This window comes from Schistocerca americana, chromosome 3 (assembly GCF_021461395.2).
Source record: "Schistocerca americana isolate TAMUIC-IGC-003095 chromosome 3, iqSchAmer2.1, whole genome shotgun sequence".
NCBI classification, from domain to species: Eukaryota; Metazoa; Arthropoda; class Insecta; order Orthoptera; family Acrididae; genus Schistocerca; species Schistocerca americana.
The window spans coordinates 747,824,649-747,846,458 of record NC_060121.1 but is presented as its reverse complement, the minus strand read 5'-3'; the positions used below and the strand labels follow the sequence as shown (position 1 = coordinate 747,846,458).

At 40.6% G+C, this 21,810-nt stretch overlaps 1 protein-coding gene across 1 annotated transcript; it reads left to right on the top strand.

Moving 5' to 3' along the window:
• Positions 1-5,729: 5,729 nt before the first annotated feature.
• On the top strand, positions 5,730-20,642 carry LOC124606363. The gene is made up of 2 exons (XM_047138345.1): positions 5,730-6,180; positions 20,257-20,642. The coding sequence occupies exons 1-2, from the start codon at positions 5,730-5,732 to the stop codon at positions 20,640-20,642; spliced, it is 837 nt and encodes a 278-aa protein (XP_046994301.1).
• The last annotated feature ends 1,168 nt before the right edge of the window (positions 20,643-21,810 follow it).

Genomic DNA, 21,810 nt, shown 5'->3' with positions numbered 1-21,810 from the left:
TAAGTGTATAAAATCAAAAACGCCTTGTATAGTTGTTTGAGTGTTTTCATGACGCAACAAGACTACTTATTGGAAGCAGAATATTCATTTTCAAAAGGATTTGAAGTAAACAGTTTTACTGTACTGCGAATGAATTGCAGGAAAACAGCAAGTGGCTTGAATTTCTTTCTTCTTACTTCTAACAGTCGCAGAAAGGGTTATTCTTTATGCCTATCCAACGTATGTGCGAAGGAGTTGAAATATGATTGATATGCATTCCTAAGAAGGCGCTTGTTAGTTTCCTGCTCGCTTCAAATGAGCGAAAAAAGGAGTAGCATCTGATTACTGGTTGCATATCAGTATAATAGCACCTTACTGGCTGATTAAAAGACGCCATTATTCCTCTCTCACATTCCGTGTCCATTACTTAAAATCGGAGTATGGCAGACTGACTTTGACTAGAATGCTAGGAACAATGAACATCGGCCTCGCAAAGGCAAAAGATCATTCTATTTCTTCTGCAACGGTGAAATGCCTTTTCTTCATGAGTCATCAGTCTTCTCATTGGTTTTATGCGGCAGTATCACTTGCAACCTATGGCCTCAATTATTTGCTATATGTATTCCAATGTCTGTCTTTCTCTAAGGTTTCGATCCTCTATAGCCGCCTCTACTCCACTGGAAGTTATTCACTGACATCTTAAGGCAAGTACTATCTTCCTGTCTCTTCTTCTTCTGTTTTTCACATATTCCTTTCCTCGATGGTTCTACAGATAACTTTCTCATTCCTGCCCTTACCAGTCCACCTAATGTTCAACATTTTTCTCTGGTAGGACATCATAAACGCTTCGAATCTCTCACAGTCCATGTATTACGCCCATACAATGCTGTCCTCCAAAAGTACATCCTCAAAAATTTCGTTTGAAATTAAAGTCTATGTTTGACAGTAATAGAATTCTCTCATCGATAATGGTAATGCACTTGGTAAATCACAACTGTAATTTGAGGGTTTGCTCAGCTCACCAGATTCTATAAAGATTAAGCAAAGAAAAAAACAACACTACTCGGTATTTTCTGTGATGTATCCAAGTCAAGTGACATCAATTCACAACATTTTGTAACAACAAATGATATTTTATAGAATTAATGAATGAAACATAAATAACGAAAAGACTGTAAACTGTTCTACTTCACAATTAATGTTTTTCTGATTGGGAAAAATTCTTAATTTGGCACCACAAAGTTTAATATTGTGCCTACTGTTTTTCATACATGTTAAATATCTTCCATTTCGTAATGATAAACCAGAATGCTAAAATTACAGTTAATTCCAATGTACATACAGTAACCGAGGAATCTGTAGACAACATGTTTGAAACGATCATTTACTGGTGTGAGGGAAATGGTCCTCTCAATTTTAAAAAGACATAAGACATTCAATTATGTACATCGTAAAGCACAACCGTGATCAGAATAAAATTTCACCTCTGTAACGGAGTGTGCGCTGATATGAAACTTCCTGGCAGATAGATCACTTTCCTACGGAAGGCAGAGTCCCGATTTCGAGTATCGGTCCGGCACACAGTCTTAATCTGTCAGAAAGTTTCTTTACAACATGAACAGGATTCACATAGTAAGATAGAATGGTCAAAAAATATCGCTGTACGCACTAACGAAAATTTAAATTGTAAAATAGAAACTAGGGAGCTTTTTAAACAACTCAGTTTAGCCACTTTATCAGTTGGTGTTATAGCAAACCTCGAGGAAAGGGAAAGCAGCACATTAACGAACGTCGCTTATTTTTATTTGCTAAAGATATACGCAATTGTATTCTACGGTAATTCATCTTAAAGAATGAAACTATTCATTGGACAAAAATATGCCTTTGGAATAAAATATGGTTCTCATCTACAGTAACTCTACAGACAACTGTTAAAGGTGTTAGATAGTTATTTGTAGCTTCACAGTATATACATTTTCTCACAAAATTGTTCGTAAATAATCTATCAGATTTTAAAGGAATAATCATATCCATAATTACAATACTAAAAGGAAAAATGACCTACATTATTCTTAAATAAAACTGACTTTAGTTCAAAAGGAGTAAAAGATGCTGCTATCACAGTCTTCCATCTCTCACCCAACGATATTAAAAGCCTGACAGATAGCAAAGCTAAATTTTAATATATGCTGGTAAAGTTCTTTCTGGGCAACTCTTTTTTCTTTTGCACCAATGGCGGATTTTTATTTCAAGACTTGTAAATTACTTAATGCAAAATTATTCCCGTAATTCCTTGTGATGCTATGGCTGCTTTCGGTCCGAAGACTACTTTGATGCAGCTCTCCATGCTGCTCTATCCTCACGGCGTCTCTTCATCTCCGCGTAACTGCTACAACCCACATGCCTTTGTACCTGCTTACCGTATTCCTCTCTTGGTCTTCCTTTATAAATTGTACCCCCCCCCCCCCCCCCCCCGAACACACACACACACACTCCCCTTCGATAATAAATTGGTATCCCTTGATGTCTCAGAACGTATCCCATCATCTGATCCCTTCTGTTAGTCACATATTTCTTTTCCCCCAATTCTGTTCATCACCTTCTCATTACTTACGTAAGCTAATCTACTCACGCAATCCTCAGCATTCTTCTGCGATGAGAACTCATCTGCAAATGATCAGTACGCAGTCATAGGTTAACCCTGTAATTTGGCTCGTTCCCCGCCATTATAATATATTGAACAAAGTGAACGGTGTAACATGTAACTAAGTAACTAATTTAACTTTTTTTATTACATAAGTTACTGTTTTAACTTTGGCTTTATCAGTGAATGTGGGCAACCAGAAATCATGTCTACAGCCACACTTCCGTGTAGTCACCACCATTTCCTTTCTCGTAGCTTCAATAGGATGCATACGTTACGTTGTACACGCTTTAATCTGATTGAATCAGCTATAGTGAAAACACCTACCTAAAACTGAATCAGTTATAACAAAAACAGTAAAGTGGGAGGTTGCAACACATTGCACGATGAAAGCCTGACAGCTATGAACAGAAGTTATTAATGGGGGAGGAAACGGCTTCACCACTTTCTAGGTCATCAGAACCAGATATAACTCCTGACCTGGTTTAGAATGTGGTGTTTTCTAATTAAGTTACAACAAGTGTGATCGATGTAGGGGATAGGAGCTATCACCATGTAGCCAAAATTTTCCTGCTTTTTATCTAACGAAAATAGTTTAAATAGATTTGCAGATTTTTAAGTGAAACTATAAACACGAAACCTTTTTTCACATGCTGTAACGATACTTTGTTAACGTTGAATAATTTAGTAATTTGAAACAGTGAATTCGTATGAAATATCGGAAGGAGGCTAATAACATTCATAAAGAAGCAAAGTAATGCAATTTACTCTCATGTGAATATCTTGTAACCAGTAACGGGTAACTCAAAATTTAATAAAACATGTAATACGAAAGACAAACCGCAGTTGGAGATTGGTGACAGTTAAAGATAAGGAAGAAGCAGCTGGATGTGAGAAACAAGAACTTGTTTTCTTTGTTTGCTGACTAGGATGTAATTGCTGTGCCACTCGTTTCAATAGCAATAGGTTAGAGACTACAGGATTTGACACTTGTTATCAGCCTAACTTAGGAACCACTAATTTTGTTTCTCAGTTGAATAAGAAAAGCTCGGAGTGGAAGCGGTATTAGTAACTTTTGATTTAAAGGAATAGATGCTGATTACCACACACTACAGAACGTTTCGTGAAAATAAAGTTTGACTCGAAAAGATATCAGTAATAGAAACAAACTTAAGGGACAGATTCTGCGTAATTTGGAACCTGGATGATAATCTGTAACACATGTAATTTTTAGAAGGACTGTCACACTGAAATATTTACTACTTGTCTCTGCAAGCGAATATCTATCCTGTGACCAGTAACAAGTTACTCAGAATTTGGTAAATGATGTACTACGAAAGAAATTAGACGATTACAAGAGTGGTGATAGTGAAGGCAAGGAAGTATGCCGTTAGACGTTTGAATTTCAGGTCAGCGTATCTCCGCAATTCCTGGTTCAGTCCTCTTGGCGCACTGGGAACAAACGTAACTGGTTGCGAAGTTCTTGTAGTCATATCTGTCTCTTATGACTCGAGAAATTTTAAACTGTTGGCTGTTCGGCAATGCATATGCCCCAGTATTTACAGCTGCAACAAAACTTTCTAAGGAGAACAATTTCAGTAGGACGAGGAACTGTAAAGAAAGTTCCAGTAAGCGTTTAGATGGAGATATGTCCCGTTGACATAACAGTAGAAGTTGACATCGTGGAAAATTATAAGACATATGTTTCCGGAATGTTAATTAATGCCGGCCGCGGTGGCCGTGCGGTTCTAGGCGCTGCAGTCCGGAACCGCGGGACTGCTACGGTCGCAGGTTCGAATCCTGCCTCGGGCATGGACGTGTGTGATGTCCTTAGGTTAGTTATGTTTAAGTAGTTCTAAGTTCTAGGGGACTGATGACCTGAGATGTTAAGTCTCATAGTGCTCAGAGCCATTTTTTGTTAATTAATTTTCTCTTATTTGTAGTGTATAGTACAATACAATACCTTTCTGGCTGTTCCTTAAAAACTTCTGACAGAAATCGTAAGTATTTTCAGTGTTTATTGTCCTAACCAGGCACTGTAGCTATGAGGAAATCGTTCAGATCACGAAACAGTACCTCATGACAAGATATCAATTGATAGACATGAACTGGAACAGTAATACAAACAGCAACTTCACGTAGGCTATTAACTATCGGACTACATGTGCACTGTATTACCCTCGTTGCTTGCTGTCAATATTTGTTAATACGTATGTCATTGCCAGGCTACTAGTCGTGATAGTAGAAAATTTACGTTTATTATTTCGACGAAACTTTTCTGTATCTGTGTCGACATCATGTTAGAAACTGAAATAATTCTTCCCAGAAACTGATTCTTCTTGAATGCGTAACTCATAACTTACTGCTTACGGATAGCTTATAGCCTGTTGATCTATTTCTTCATTGTGTATGCTAAACCTTGTTTGCACAATATTCCAAACAAATGTCGTTTGAAGTCGATATGATCGTAGTTAAATGTTTGCAGAGAAATACGTTTAGCCCTGAATACGTAAGTTGATGTTACGTGAAACTCGTTCTGAAATAACACTTACAATACCTCTTAATTAATGAGGTAAATAACTTTTTACTCCTATCGTGGTATCTGTGAATTCGCAGTACGAAACAAGGACTTTCGATAGAAGTAACAGAGATTCAGAGGCAGTAAACAATGACACCTGCGAAATTGGTGCCGTACCCACGGATGGCGGGGAAACCAGGTTTCTTGGGGGACCTTGCACTCACCCAGTGCCGGAATCGGGGTGTTCTCATGGCGAGGCGGTACGACGAGCGTGGTGGGAGCGCCGAGGTCATAATCGCGCACGAGCGGAGGCAGAGAGAGGCAGAGAGAGAGGGAGCGAGAGAGACAGAGAGAGCGAGCATCAGGGAGAGGAAAGCAGCACTCCGCACTCCCCTAGAGGTCAAGACGCCGCCGGTCCAGCTAGGTCCCTCGGGCCGCTGGAGGCGTTCCGCCGTAGTGGGGGGACGTTTTCAGCACATATAAACCTCTGTGGCATATCGTTGCGAGGTTCAGTGTGTAGATAAGACGCCGGTTTTCGCCCGTCGGCACCACCTATCAACAAACTAAGGGTACTGCTGGGAGCCAGAAATGCTGTTCCGAACGTGGATGCTGGTACTGCTGGCAGTGACATGGACGGCATCGGCTGATGACAAGAGTGGAGACGGAGACGAAGATCTCGGCGTCGGCCTCAAGATGGCCTTCCGCTTGTACGACGAATGCGAGAGACGCGGTGACACCCTGGCGGTCTGCCTCAAGATGCGAGCTGTGAACCTCCTGGACCGAGCCATGCGGTTGCCGGAAATCCCTCTGGGGGAGTCGGTGCTACTGGTGCGGTCGTCAGAGGAGGATGACGCGACAGGCGGCAGCAGGGGCGCGTCCCAAGACGACCTCGCGGATCGCAGCAGCAGCCCTGGCCAGAGGGAGGACAGAGTGGACCGAGCCCTGATGGACCGCGTAGCGCGCTTCATCAGCTCTCACAGGCTGCAGCTGACGCTGCCCAGGCTGCAGGGCGAGGACCTGGAGAGGGGCGTCGAGGAAGGTGTGTTTCCGTTTAGCTTTCATTGAGATGTACGTCTACATACACAAATTGCGAGAAACCACTGTGCAGTACGAAGTGGAACTAACATCGTGCCAGTACCATACGTTTATGTTCTACTCCATCGCTCACTGAACGAAGGGGTTAAAATGACTCTCGGTACGATGCTGTACGCCCGCTAATCTCTCATGTTCTAATGGTGTCTAGCACAATGGCAGCACGATGCTCTCAGACTCATTTAACAATACGGGTTCTCTTAATACACCCACAGGGTTTCGAGGGAACGACGTTGTGCTTATCCAAGGAATCCTGGTTAAGTTCAGTGAGCATTTCATTACACTTCCATATTTGCTATATGGACCTAGAAGCATGTCTTTGGATATGCTGAATGTCTGTGATCTAGCCCGCTTGATAAAAGCTCCAGTCGCTGGAACTTACCATGGAAGTGGTCGCACCAGCGACCTTTACAGATGCACTGCATTTTCTCAGAACATAACCATCAAGTAAATGTCTTCCATTCGCTTTTCTGATCGTACGAGATCGTCACATTTCTTAGTATTACCGCTACATGCTTAAGTGGTATGATATGCTCAAAATGCTCATTACTATCCCTGTAATGTACTTTTGGGTCCTTTCTCTTCACATTAATCTATTTTGAAATAGTGTTGCCACTCATCACAACGAAAGGAAATTCCTATAGTACAAAACTCTATCATTGTCGCTTATTTGTAGATGGCCTTCATGGTTTTTGGTGTATTTATCATCACAAGTTCGTTTACTCTGAGAAATAATCCAAATGGTTCTTATGGCTCTGAGCACTATGGGACTTAACTTCTGAGGTCATCAGCCCCCTGGAACTTAGAACTACTTAAACCTAACTAACCTAAGGACATCACACACATCCGTGGCCGAGGAAGGATTCGAACCTGCGACCGTAGCGATCGCGCCGTTCCAGACGGCTAGAAATAATCCAGACTCCGTGTTTTTTATGTACACAAGGAAAGAAGAAAAGAATACCAAGTAACAGAAATTATACTGCAACTACCCGACTTTTCACGAGAAGAGGGATCTCTATGCTAATGTAACAAGCTCCCAAAATAGAAGCTATTTTGCCCAGACCGCAGCTCATGCTTATCCTGATTACTAGCTTCAGCAAGTTGTATTGCCATATTCATGTGATCGAATACGTGAACTCTAAAGCCTCTAGGTGTGGCAAATTGCCATCTGGTAGTATGTAAACACAAACAGGCATAACGCGAGAAAAGGGCAAAACTGCAAAATTTTGGTATTGTCTGGTTTCCTGTTTAGTCCACCTTATCAAACACCCCATTCAGAGTGAAACTTCAAATCCTGTTTACATTGGGATACATGATTAATATGATATCAGTAGCAGGCAAAATAATTATTCTCTGGTAAGAGAACCTTGATCCCTCAGAAGCACTGATGACGGGCTACGTTAGCTGCGTAATGTACTTCTAACTAAACTCAATGTCCTTTGGTTTAGACATTATAGTAATAGTCCACAGCTGTGGCGCCAGTCTTTTGTAGTTTCGTAATATTTTTTTTACTATTCCTACGAGAGTCACACACTGACGATAGTATCCAAAGAGCTACGTTTCATGTATAATGCACTTCATTTATTCTTACAATGTGATAATTTTACTAATTTTACTATTATGTAGTCATACATCTACCTGCAGATAATCTTGGTTGTATCTCTTTTCCTCAGTTTAGTATTCAATTGGGATTTTGATTGATGATTTCGATGGATGATAGTTGCACATAGTAAATAATAAATGACAGCAGCAAAAATTTAAAATAGAAAACAACAGGAAAATACAAATCAAATTTAGTACCAAATATACGAAAGTCAATTGCGCCAAGAACAGACATTTCGAATGTATATTGTAAGAAGCAAAAAAAAAAAAAAATCCTATTTTACGGTGGAATTGTTTTACAATCAGATGAAAAAGATGCACGCAATGGTTCGAAATGAATGGCTCCAAACTAGTCACCTTTAAGGAAAATATATGCAACCGTGACAGGAAAATAATTAAATAAGGTAGTAAAACATTACTCTCCGACTGTCTGAGAACACAATATAGTGAGTAAAATCAAAATGTCAGATCAGAGCATGTATAATTTGAATCTCTTAAACAGGTAAGAAAAGCAATGTCTCTGCCAATACCGATATATTACTCTCTGCAATGACATGTATTAAAAAAAATTAAAACTGAACATGGCTGTCATGTTCAGAGGACTGCGCGACACCGGCCGGCCGTCGTGTCATCCCACGCCATATGGCGTCACTCGCTTGCGATACAGAGGGGCGTGGGGTCAGCACACAGCTCTCCTGGCTATTATCAGCTGCTCTGACCTTGGAGCCGTTATTGATCATTCACGTCGGTACTGAACTGGCATTTCGAGGCCACCCATTACAGTTCTCCTTCCAAGGATGAATTCTTGGCGCTGCTGGAAACTGAATGCATTTGCTCCGCATTGCATACACGCTGACCACTCAGTTATGGAAGCGGACCGCCATTACATGTGAAATTCTTAAATATCACAGGCGTCTATACATACGATACTCAAGTATACGTGTGAAATACAAAATCGAAAATTTCAGTGGGCCTAATGTTTAAGACACTTTTTTTTTTTTTTTTTTTTTTTTTTTTTTTTTTTTTTTTTTTTTTTTTTTTTAAAGGAAATGTAACGTAAAATCGCAAGCTAACACTATTCCTCCAAGCTTAAGGTTAACAGTATTCTCGCAGTTGATCTACATCATCTCTGAAAGCAACTGAAAAGTGTTTGTACAACGGAACATAGGCGGTTCACGGTACTATTGTACATTAATACATAAGAATTGTCAGCCAATGTGTAATTTTATTTCTATCGTGAAGCACAACAGCAGCATCCATATTCTACAAGCCACCTTGCGTTAAATGGCTAAATGTTAAGTGTAGTTCCCTCGTCCTCTCGTTACATTAATTCCAGTGAGCCAGCGCACGTGTGAATACAGTAGAAGCTTCGAAAAATTGTCTCCGTGGCTGTGATGCTTCGAATTTGACCTGTATTTACGCGAGCTTTCCGTTTTATTCTCATCGATGCATGCCGAGAGTATAATGCTGCCCTCAATGACTTTTCTACTGTACAATGAAGCATTCGCGATTTCTATGCTGTTAGACGTAGGTAAATAACTGACATGTCTTTAGAGGTTAAAAATTAATATTTATAATCCTCATAGAAGTGTGGTACGTCCTTAGATTTAATTCCAAAATAATTCTCTGACACCGAGGATGAAGAGAAAAGCTCGTGAATAAATATTTAGACGTTTAGACACATTCATTTGGTTCGGAAAAGACCTTTCTCTCCATCAGATCACCCGTACCGACAACATTACATGACGTGGAATTGTTGAGGAAATAACCGGCCATTAATGCTTTCAGGCAAAGCCCACACACGTGCATAACCCTAAGAAAATACACCTACCACTGTCGTAACGCCGTTACGGAAGTCAGATACATGGAGAAACATTTGGGTAGCCATTGTACTCTACTGGAAATATCTTGCAAAAAGAAAGGTGTAAATTCTCAGCTTTCAATAAAATTTAACGAATTGTGAATTTAAGACGTGACCGCATGTAGTTCCGAGGCTGTAATTGCTGCAGCTGCGGTTGCTTCGTGAAGTAAAAATTAAGAAGGAATGAGCTTTTAACACTTCTTTTTTAGTGGCAGTAAGGAAGAAAGTGGTGCGGCTTGGAAACAATAGGGAATTACGTAGTAATTGTCGCTCGCAGCCACTTTGCTCGCCCGTGACTGCAAGCTTGTTTTGTGAAGCCAAATTGCAGAACCGTTGTTTCTTAAAATTACTTCTTTCACCACTCTTTCAAATCTGCGAACAATAACAAGATTTTCCGAAGAATTTAGTCTGTCACCTCACAAGAATCCAAAGGCCTAGCATAGTGTTGAGAATGAAACGAATCACAAAGAATTTTCGAAAAAATTACGTCACACAGAATGTTAGTTTTTTGGACACATAGTGATGACATCAACATCGATGTAGTACATATCAGGAAAAAAATAATAAGTGATAATTATTTCAAATAAAAAGTCATTAATGAAATTTTCGTATGTGAATTAAATTACATTTATTAAACATCTTTTCATTTAAAAATAACACAAATTTTATCACAAACATGTGAAAAAAGTTATCACGGTTAATTTTCACAGGTCACTTTAATGAGCGGAAGGTGTATAAAAGCCGGATACCATATAGCAATCAGGTTATTTAATGTTACTAATAATATACTAATGATTATTTTGTTCTCCTCATAAATTATTCAGCGGAGTAAAATGAACTGGCTACCTCTAATTCTCTCAAGTTTCTTTCAAATTATGCTTTATTCCTAGGTAAAATTTTCATGAATGCTGGTGAGTTATTGGAAAATGTTTCTGGTTGATGAACACCTTAGTGTTCACCAAAGGCATTAACTTCAGCTCTTCACACTGATCGTTCTTATTCATTTTATTGATTCCGTGATTGTGATGTTCGTTTGAAAGAGAGATCGACCTATATTGTTTTCATCTTGTTTAACCCAGGAATAAATATAATATATAGTCGGTGTATCTAATTCTTAGCAGTTGATTCTGCGGTACCTTCTGAATTCCACGTCATGCATAACTGGTCTGACATGTTTGGGGAGATTTAACTAGGCTTCGTTTGCTACCCTAAATACGACAATAAAAGACAGTAAGCATTCTATGCTTGCTTTACTGTTCTAGTACGACGCATGTCTCACACTTTGCTATAGCAAACAAATTTCTGCTTAGGTTATGTGCTCCTTTCTTCGCAACTGAATTTGTTATCTAGCCTTCTGGGACACCACTTGCAGTTGGTTCCCTGTCAGATTGACACACAGTTTAATAAAGGACTTTCTCAACTAACATCACGTTTATTGCTAGAGATAAACAAACTGGGCCAGTTAATCGAAATTCTTTCAACACCGTAGTTCTCTTACATACTTAAAAGACATGAATTACATAGTGAAACCGCTTTGGCAGAAAATTTGTAAAAATACTGCAAGTCGTAAATCTAGTATCCAATGTCTTAAGTGAGTCATTCCTCCTGTGTAAACAGCTTTCTCATTACTGGGATTTTTTAGAAAAATTAATTATAATTTCTGTAATATGTTACGATAAGTTAGCTATGGAGCTTCGTCGTAAAATTGTTAAAAATGTTTGAAATAGTGAAATGAAACAAAGTTTTGGTCTTACTTTTTATTCTCATTCTTAGAAGGAAATTTGTCTCATAGTACCCGAGACAGCTGGAACGTCCTCCAGTGAGAAATGAATGGTACAACATATAACTTTAGATGTCACAAAAATCTATGAACAAACTTCAACTTACTAGATGTTTTAGATTAAGCATTAGAATGTTTAAGTTTTAAAGTTTTAACGATAGACGTTGCTTCCTCGGGTGCTTAGGGCTTGATACTCATGTTACTGAAGTCAGTTAAGTATGCCAGACAAAAAGGAGACATCGTGCTCATATTGCGCGAGACCGCATCCTCTGTCCTCGATAATTCGATGAGGAGGAGAGTGCACAAATTTCTTCAGGTACATCGTATTCCACTGCAGTTACTCATTGATGATAATTTTAGGCATTTGACATCATCCCGCACTGCCGATTACTGAAACAAACAAAAAAAAATGAGTTTAGCCAGTTTCGGACCAGATTTACAAGTGCATTCAAGACTTCCTTGTAAATAAAGCTCAACACGTCGCTCTCAACTGAACAAAATCGACAGCATTAAAGGTAATTTCCAGGGTACACAAGGAAGTGTGATAGGACCGTTAAATCGGCCGGAGTGGCCGAGCGGTTCTAGGCGCTACAGTCTGGAACCGCGCGACCGCTACGGTCGTAGGTTCGAATCCTGCCTCGGGTATGGATGTGTGTTATGTCCTCGTGTTAGTTAGGTTTAAGTAGTAATAAGTTCTAGGGAACTTATGACCTCAGAAGTTAAGTCCCATAGTGCTCAGATCCATAGGACCGTTAATGTTCACAAGGAAAATAAATGATCAGGTAGAAAGAGTCGGAAGCTCTTTAAAACTGATCGCAGATGGCGCGCTGTTTATAAGTAGAAATGCTAGAATACAGCACAGATCTGCAGAATGACCTCAGAGGACTTGTGAATGGTCCACGCTCTGCCAGTTGACCCTGAATCTGATTATAATACACTGCGTATAAGCAGGGAAAGAAATTCACTACGGTGCAGCTAAACTATTGATGTCAAATTTCTGGAAACAGTACCTGTGGTAAAATATCTAGGAGTAACTATCCAGAGTTACCGTAAGTGTAACGGCCACTAAAAAAAAATAGTACGGAAAGCTGGTGCCAGACTGAGACTCGGGGAAAGAATCTTAAGGAAATGTAGCTCAGTCACGGAGGAAGTGACTTAGAAGGCGCTTGTTCGACCGATTCCTGAGTATCGTTCTTCAGTCTGGTTCCCGTTTCAGGTAGGACTGACGGAAGGGATAGAGAAGATCCCACGAAGTGCAGGGCGTTACATTACGGGATTATTTAGTCGATGCGAGAGCGTTACAAAGATTCTTAACAATCTTCGATGATAGACACTACAAGGAAGGCGTTGTGCAACACGCAGAGGCTTACCTTTTAAATTTCCGGGAAGAGTCGGACAACATGTTACTTCCTCTACGCACACACACACGCGCACACGCACACACGCAAACACGCACACACACACACACACACACACACACACGCACACAAATTCGAGAAATTAGAAGCAAAGCGACAATAATTCTTCTCACGCGCCATTCACGAGTGGAACATAGGAAGGGGGAGATTAGTTAGTGGTAGCAGTTGTACCTTCCACCAAACGCAGTTGTGTGTTTTGCGGAGTATGATGTAGATATGAAATCAAACCACGAACAGGATTTTTCTTGGGAGATAGCACCTCCAAAGCACACTTATTTAATTGTAGACGAAAAGCCAGCCCTGAGTAACCGAGAACGTTGAAATAAACTTCCTCGTTAAGTTTGACAGTAACCTGAATGAGTGGAATGAAGTCATGGTATAAGAGACGCCCCAAAACATCACCGATACTCATTGCATCAGTCAGCCACTGTCCACTTCCTAAGATGTTTTGTCCCTTGAAGACGTGCAGCCCTATGTGACACTGTGAGAAATGACCTTTTGCGAGGTTCCCGAGCCCATATATCAATTACTTGCGGTTTCTTTAAGATACTTCACTCTGAAACTGGTGAACAGGGACATGCATGCACTGACATTTGCAATTTATGTCAGATTTGAAACAAATTGTCATTGGCTAGGACTTACACTCACCTTCAGTCCATGTCGGTTGGAATCTTCTTGCGATCACAGGCCATAGGCGATTTTATGTACCCGCGGTTGGAAGACCATTTATTGTAGACATGTTGGACAGTTCACGGTGATAAAGCAACGAATTTGGCAACATCTATAATAGCTCTTTGTTTCCATTCCGTAGCGCATCAACCCACGTCACCGTCCTTATTCGATAAAACCAACTGGCTACAGCATCTGCAGCGCTTCAAATTGATCAATGCACTCAAGGTAACTAACATTTCTTCTGCTGAATTTGTTCAGGTCGGTCATAAGTATTCCAGGAAATATAATATGTTGCTGGTATCTCCGTCTGCCAAGTAACACTTCCAAGCGCTTCTTAATGCGTTTTTGCTAATCTACACGCTTCTGATACCAGTACAACACTTACTCTCGAAGTTACATCCTAGTTTTCTGCTTCAACTACTCTTTCTTTGTATTCCACATCGTCTTTATTTTGTTGGTGGGGTAACTGTCTACTTCCAATACACTGAAATACGGCTCATAATGAATTATAATATCAACATCACAACTCTCCATTTATCGTATATTCCTTGCCAACTGCATCATTTCTTTTGTAATCTACTTTTGAACGAACAAATGGGTGAGAACTTAGTTCCATTTTTCATTCATTCTTGGAGCACTGTAGACACCACTTCAGTTAAAGTCAGTATTATATAAAACTCAACTTATCCCGATTAACTCAGTTCTACAACAGGCGATTTTCTGTCCTGATCACTACACACATAACCTATCATATTGAAGGTTTAAGCTGCCGTTGACTATTGGTTTTATTTTGACTGTGATTTACGGGTAGCGTATTATACAATTTGTACAAACGTTGTGATTCGAGCGTTCGATCACAGCTCCTCTTTGGATTTTGAATAATAGCCATTTGGGTTACCTGACTTTATCACCAGGAGAACGATCTATGAGTTTCAAAAATGCGATCTTCTCACTAAAGCAGTTTTATTTGGCCAGGTCGCAAAAAATACATGTATAAACTAGTTTCGGCAATTTAAATTGCAATCTTCAGATCATCTACGTACATCAACAACTGTGCCATTCAATGCAGTTCACTCTAATGAGTGGCGCAATGGTTGATATGTGTAGATGCTCTGAAAACGGCTGTTTGAATTGCCGAAACTAGTTATCTATATTTGTATTTATTGCGATCTACGCAAATAAAATTTCCCTAGGAAAAAATTATACTTTTCACCAACCAGTAGCTTCGGCGGCTAAAGTCTGTATAGGAAGAAACCACCTCAGATTGCCAAGGGCCTTGGAGAGCAGAAGGAGAGATAGGGGAGAGAGACAAACAGACAGACAGACAGAGAGAGAGAGAGAGAGGGGGGGGGGGGCGAGGGGGGTTTGGAGAAGCGGGTAGAGGTTACATGTATCCTCTTCTTTTTCTGTGCAAACTGCCTGTCACTGAAGGTGGAAGAATTCACAATGTTCAACAGCATAAAGATGGTATGGAGACAACTGCATTAGAGAAACATAATGTGGCTCGTAAGTGGAATGCTGTCCTTGGCGAAAGTTTCCAAATGTGTACGCTGTTTGGGTTGTTCGGTATACATTTTGAATAGGGAGTTAAACATAAAGTGAAACTGAAAAACTAATAAATGCATACCGTTCTACGATTCGAGCGCTAGTGAAATATAAAAATTCTGGATGTGGCAATGAAGTTAGAAAAAGGTAAAAGACAGTCTAGATGCAATAAGGGTGAATGAAGTGAAATGGAAAGTGGATAGAGATATATGATCAGATGATCATTGGGTTGAATCAACATATCGGCAAGAAGAGGAAATGGTGTAACAGAAGCCGGTTTGGATTTGAAATGGAAGAAATGACAGAGAGTGATTTATTGTGAGCAGTACTGTAATAGTATCTGTCTCATCACCAACGCGATCAAAGGAACGTCAAAACGTATGTTTTGGGTATGTACATGTCATTAACATAAGCACAAGATGAAAAATAGAGATATTATATTAGATTCGTAACATAGAATATATAGTGGAGATGAAAATTGTATAATCATAGGGTGCTGGAACATGGAAGGAAGTGGAAGCAGAGCTGTGGGAAAACACATTGTCAGCAATTGAAGTGAGAGACACGGGAAACTACTGAGTTCGGCAGTAAATTTTGCTGGTAACAGTAAATACACTGTTTAAAAATCATAAGATCAGGAGACACAGGAAGGAAACGTATTAATTAAATGATGGAGAGACGTAGATTGTGATATCTGGTATTGAAGTCAAAGGTGTTCCCATCTGCAGATTTATTTATTTCACATATGTCACAACATACGGTTTTGTTATACAGATGTATAACAATGGCACCAATAAAAGAGTGAAAACGTACAGACCAAGTACGTCACATATTTATTAACATTAGAATTTAATCATTCAATCCAATCAACAGCATCCAGTATCATTACCAGGAAGTGTTGGATGGTGTGGGATGTCTCGCCGTAACTACTAGACCGGTCGAACATATTTTCCCACTCGAAAAGAAAGTTCTTGCATGCACCGTTGTTAGTTGTTAGTGCAGTATCTAGGCGCTGTTGGTTTAGTGTGGGTATTTGGTGGTGATTTATGGCTTGCATCAGAACCTTCATCAAGACATTCTGTAGCAGTTCTTATTGCCGGTTGGCTGGATTTTAGTACGTCAGACGTAAAACTTGCGATATAATTGTTAGTGCTAAGCGCGAGGTTGCCACGTGCAGATATAGACTCAGATCACAGGTTAGTAATAGTGGCTAAAGTTTTAAAAAATCTGTGTGATAGAATCAAAGTACAAATAATTGGCATACTAAAGAACTGAGTAATGAAGATCTGAATTAGAAATTATCTGCGGTTGTTGATACGGAGATGTTCATAGTCTTCAGGACAGTCCAATTAAATAGGATTTGATATCACAAACAGAGTAAATACTGAAGCGGGGAAGATAAATGTGAATACGACTAAGGTAACTGCGAAGAAACATGGGGTAGCAAAAGAGAAATTTCAACTCCTATAAGGAAAGCAGAAAAGCAAAAATTTTCAGGATAGGAATGGCATAAAACTGTGTGAGACAAATATGAATGAAATCAATAGGAAGTACAAAGAAACTTGGAAACTTGTGAAGAAATCAAAAAATAATTGATCGTTGGAAGGACAGATCCTGCAGACAAGAAAGTAAAAACATCTTTCGGAGAAATTAAAAGAAAATGCTTCAACATTGTGTGCGAAAGGAATTACGGTGTTAAACTCAGAAGACAATGGGAAACAGCTTCTGTAAGAGGGAGGTAATATCGGCTAACGTGATACAGAAGGAAATGGAGGATCCAGTATTAGAGTCGGAGTTTGACAGAGCCGTGAAAGATTTGCACTGAAACAAGGCAAGAGATATATTTATTTTCTGCGGACTTTGTAAACTCGTTGAGAGAAGTGGCGACCAAACAATTATTATGATTAACTTTTCTTAAAGGGGAACCACTGTCGAATAAAACTTTTAAAAAGACTTTGATTGTTAAAATTACTTATCTGAAACCAAAATTTCAGTTTTGAGCTTTAGCCATTTTCGAATAGAGCGCAGCAAATTTAATTGTAACATGAGCTAGAGACGTACAAATGTGTTTCAAAATATATAGTCAGAAGCGTCGATGACAACCATGACATACTTTAAATACAATTTCTCTATTTGCAGGCAGACTCTGTGGGAATGGATACATGAGACTTTCTGAACAGTTTCGTCCACACAGTCCCAAAGCTATCAAGGGTATTCTTTTGCGTGAACTATCGCAAAATCAGTTTTTCAGTTCATCCATCCAAATTATTGAGCATAAATATAAGCAGAAAAACGACAAAGAAGGTATCATGTGATCACTATGCTGTACGCAAATGATGGAGGATTAATATAGAATGAGGAAGCAAACGCACAACATACGGTGTGAATGGTAAACGAACTAGGAAGACAACGCGACAATCTGAAACTATCCCCCCTCTATAACTGAAGTTATGGCTCAGTAAGACATCGCCCAGTTCAATCAAAAACTACTATTGTAGTCAAAGCAATGGGACATGTCTCCAGTTTTAAATATTTACGGTGTGATGTCAACATGAATAACGACAATGATGCTCAGCATAAAATGAATAAGTTTGAACACATTTGTGGAACTATAAATAAAACGCCAGCCATTGTTGCTGTGCACTATATTTAACACCTATATACCCATAAATCACGTACAAATTTTACCATTTATTCTTAATACTTTACTGTATACGTACTAGAAATGAAATTTCGTTTGCTATTCTCCCTGCTGTTGGAATTTTAGTGCCTGGAATTATAGTATGTTGACCATATCACAGTTTAATGTGCTGTTAAGCTTGGATATGGAAATTTTTTTGGCTCGTATTTAGATAAGCTGTGTAGACATATTAATGTGGTCACCTATCAATATCCTGAATAATGACCTCTTGCAACGTAGATGTGTTTGAAGAGAGTAATGATGTTCTGGAAGGTACCGACAGAGATGTGGAGCTATGTGCACTGCTTTCTCGGTTCAGGATCCAGTCTGCAAACAGCCCGATGAAGGTGGTCTCACAGATTCTCGATTGGCTTTCAATACGGGAGTTTGATGGCCAGGGGAGTACAGTAAACTCATGTGGGTGATGCCATCACGCTGAAGTAAAACAAACTGCATGTACGTGTGGATATGGTCTCCACGGATATATTCATACTTATGTTGATCCACTGTGACTTCCAGAATCACCCAGAGATCACCCATGGAATGCTACGAAAACGTTCCCCAGACCGTAACACGCCCTCCTCCGGCCTGGAATCTTCCGACAATTGATGTAGGATGTTGGCTTCCAGTCAGATGCAGCATAAAACGTGTTCCATATGAAAAGGCCACCTCTTACCTCTCTGTGGACGTCCAGCTGTGGTATCTGCGTGGAAATTGCAGTCTTCGTCTCCGATGAACAGCAGTCGGCATGGGAGCACTAACCAGACACGTGCTATTGAGATCAATAACCAGCAGCTTTCACTGAACGATGAGACGATCTTGGTAGTCCCTTGGTTCACTGGTTCATCTGGATGGTCAGCTGCTCAACAGTTTTATGTCTATTGACGCGTACACATCTCTGCAGCCGCCTCCGCCCCCCCCCCCCCCCTCCACCTGCCAGAAGCCCTGTCATTTAGGCCGGTATCACACTATCAAATTTCTTTGTCAAAGATTTGATCAAATATTCCGTCAAATATATTTGACAAAGATCTTTGACGTAGCGCTAGAAGTGGTATTACACTGTCGTCATATTTCTCGTCGAAGTTCAAGATGGCTGACAACAACAACTTGTTATTAACCGCAGCAGTTGCATGTACCACAACTGCACTGCGTGCTTATGCGGAAGAGAAGCGGGGGAAAAAGGAAACATACCTGGGTGAAGCCGTGGGTTTTACGACGACACGATAAAAGCATTCAACAAAACTAGTTATGTGAGCTTACAGTGAAGGACGTCAAGTCGTACATCAATTACTTAAGAATGAATGAGCATACATTTCTGTATGTGCTCGATGAAGTGTATCGTCATATCACAAAGTACAATATTCACTTAAGAACTGCTACATCTGCAGAAGACAGCACCACTGTAACACTCCGATTCCTTGCTACAGGAAAGGGTTAGGTTAGGTTAGGTCAGGTCTTCAATCTTCATAATCTATTTTTGTATTAAGCGTGCTACACGTCGTAAAGCGCCTCATCAGCTTCATACATTTCTATTAATTTTGTAGTTGTCGGCACACACCAATTGTATTTACCCGCAATGTTTATAAAAGCACTACAGACGACAGAATGCAGCGATGCTAGCGCTCCGTGTGGTAACATGTCGCATTGCAGTGAACAGAAGACAAACGACTTCTTTGATCAGATCTACGGCGAGGCCCTACATTTGATGCAATATTGGACGAGATTGGACAAAGTTCCGTATTACACCATCAAATATCTTTGACAAAGGTACTGGACAAAGATAATTGACAAAGAAATTTGATAGTGTAATACTGGCCTCACGGCCCGTGGTTCCCCGCAGTTGCCTCTTAATACACAGTGTACGTAATCCGCGGCGACACGAACAAGTTTCATTCCGGAAGAGTTTACAATAAACTTCCCCGTTTCGAAAATGTTTCCACCCTTGCGCTTTTGGACGTCAGATAAATCGCTACGTTTCCTTATTGTGACAGTGACTGCACAGTTTTCCGCGTCTGCCCGACATGCACTGCTAATGCTGCCACCTGCACTCTGTGAGTTGTTATTGTACGTTGACAGTCCGCAGCTCGTGGTCGTGCGGTAGCGTTCTCGCTTGCTACGCCCGGGTTCCTGGGTTCGATTCGCGGCGGGGTCAGGGATTTTCTCTGCCTCGTGATGACTGGGTGTTGTGGGATGTCCTTTGGTTAGTTAGTTCAAGGGGGCTGATGAAGATAGATGTGAAGTCCCATAGTGCTCAGAGCCATTTTTTTGTACATTGACATTGAACATCCGCGGTGGTCAAGTTAATGTGACTGGACTGTGTATAACACCTAGATAGAATTATTTCAGTTACACTACCGTTTTCTAGAAAGCTACTATCACAAAGGAAACCTTTAGTGAATTCCATTCGCTTCTTTGTTCCCTCATTACCTCCAATATTGGCTCACAAATCTATTGTCTGCTCCCAGGACGTGGTAAGATGAAGAAGATGATGGGCATGATGATGATGGGCATGGCCTCCAAGATGGCCGGCCTGATCCCCGCAGCCATCGCCGGTCTGTTCCTGCTGGCGGGCAAGGCACTCATCGTGAGCAAGATGGCGCTGGTGCTGATCCTGGTGATCGCGCTCAAGAAGATCGTGGCCCAGCGGCAGAACGAGGGTGGCCACCACTACGAGATGGCGCACGGCTGGCAGGGCGGCCACGGGGGCGGCGGTCACGGGGGCGGCGGACACGGCGGGGCCGACTGGGACCGCCGCTCGCTCGCCGCGCATCGCATGGCGTACCGCGCGCAGCACCGGCCCAGGGCGGCCGACGCCGCCGCAGCTGCAGCAAAGGAGAAGGCCGCCGCGTAGGGGCGACTCTGCGCCTAACCAGCGTGCGCTCTGCTCTCTCTGCACTCTCCTCGGGCCTCAGTGACGTATACCGAGTCTTTCACTGTATCTGCGCCACCAATTCCGCTTTTAACTCCAATTCCTCCCTCCCACGCTCCACTAATAACGATCACTCACTACACCGTTACCTAATATAATTCAGTTTCTTCCCCTGCAACTGTCATACGAATCCATTGTTTACAAGTAGTTTTCTATGTCAGTGGTGAGTTCTATCTCCTCTTGCTGGTTCTACGTGATATTGGTCTGGTCAGTGTCTTCCTCCCACGCTGTTTTAAGTTGTTCGAAGGTAACCGATAAGTGCCTAGGTCTTTAAAAGTTTTCTTTCTTAAACTTTACTAAATCTGATGCTCTCTCACATATGTCGCCAGCGATATAAAAAAGTTTTCCATGCCAAACATCAAAATTTCAAGTCCTCTTACCATATCATAGGATTTATTTAGTGCACACTACCCAGTGGGTAAGAAATAGTAGTCTTTATTCGCTGTAACCGTAATTCTCTCTCACGCTGACTGTGATAACTGCTGTATTATTCTCTTGTCTTCGTCCAAAACCTGGGAACCACAAAGTTCCACAGTGGCTAGTTAAACTGTGTATTAAAAGTACTTGCTGTGGCGGAAGTATATACTTTTGAGTAATCTTGATATGAGATGATGCATAAACGGCTTTGTGACAAAGTATTCGATTGTAGAGGTGATACTGAAATTTCAATTGTAGAGGAAAAACAGCTATTTTGACATTTTTGTAGAGCGCACCCAGAAATTGACTTAGGTGTTAGCTCCCAAGACTCTGAAGAATGCCAGCTACAAAAACGTGAAAGAAGACCATTACCTGTCGAATACCTAGCTGAAGCTACGTCTTTCGCGTAGCTATACCGAGTAAGTGGTATGTCCTGGAGATTTTTATCACGAAGAAAAGTGTAACGTTCACCTTCTCATCATTGAAGGGGATTCCATTGAAACCACTAATATATCCCCCATATCATTACCTAATTCATTTTCGTCGCCTGAATGACATGTAATTTACGATACGTCCAAGAGAAATTTAATCTCCCCTCTATTTTTAATTTTTTTAAATATTTGTGCTTATGTTATCACCATATCTTTTAATTTCGCAGTAAATTACTATATTA

Excerpts from the sequence above, each read along its gene's own strand:
- LOC124606363 (XM_047138345.1), top strand. The coding sequence starts at position 5,730 with ATGCTGTTCCGAACGTGGATGCTGGTACTGCTGGCAGTGACATGGACG. Across the intron at positions 6,181-20,256 it reads GGAGAGGGGCGTCGAGGAAG|GACGTGGTAAGATGAAGAAG; the intron begins GTGTGTTTCCGT and ends GTCTGCTCCCAG.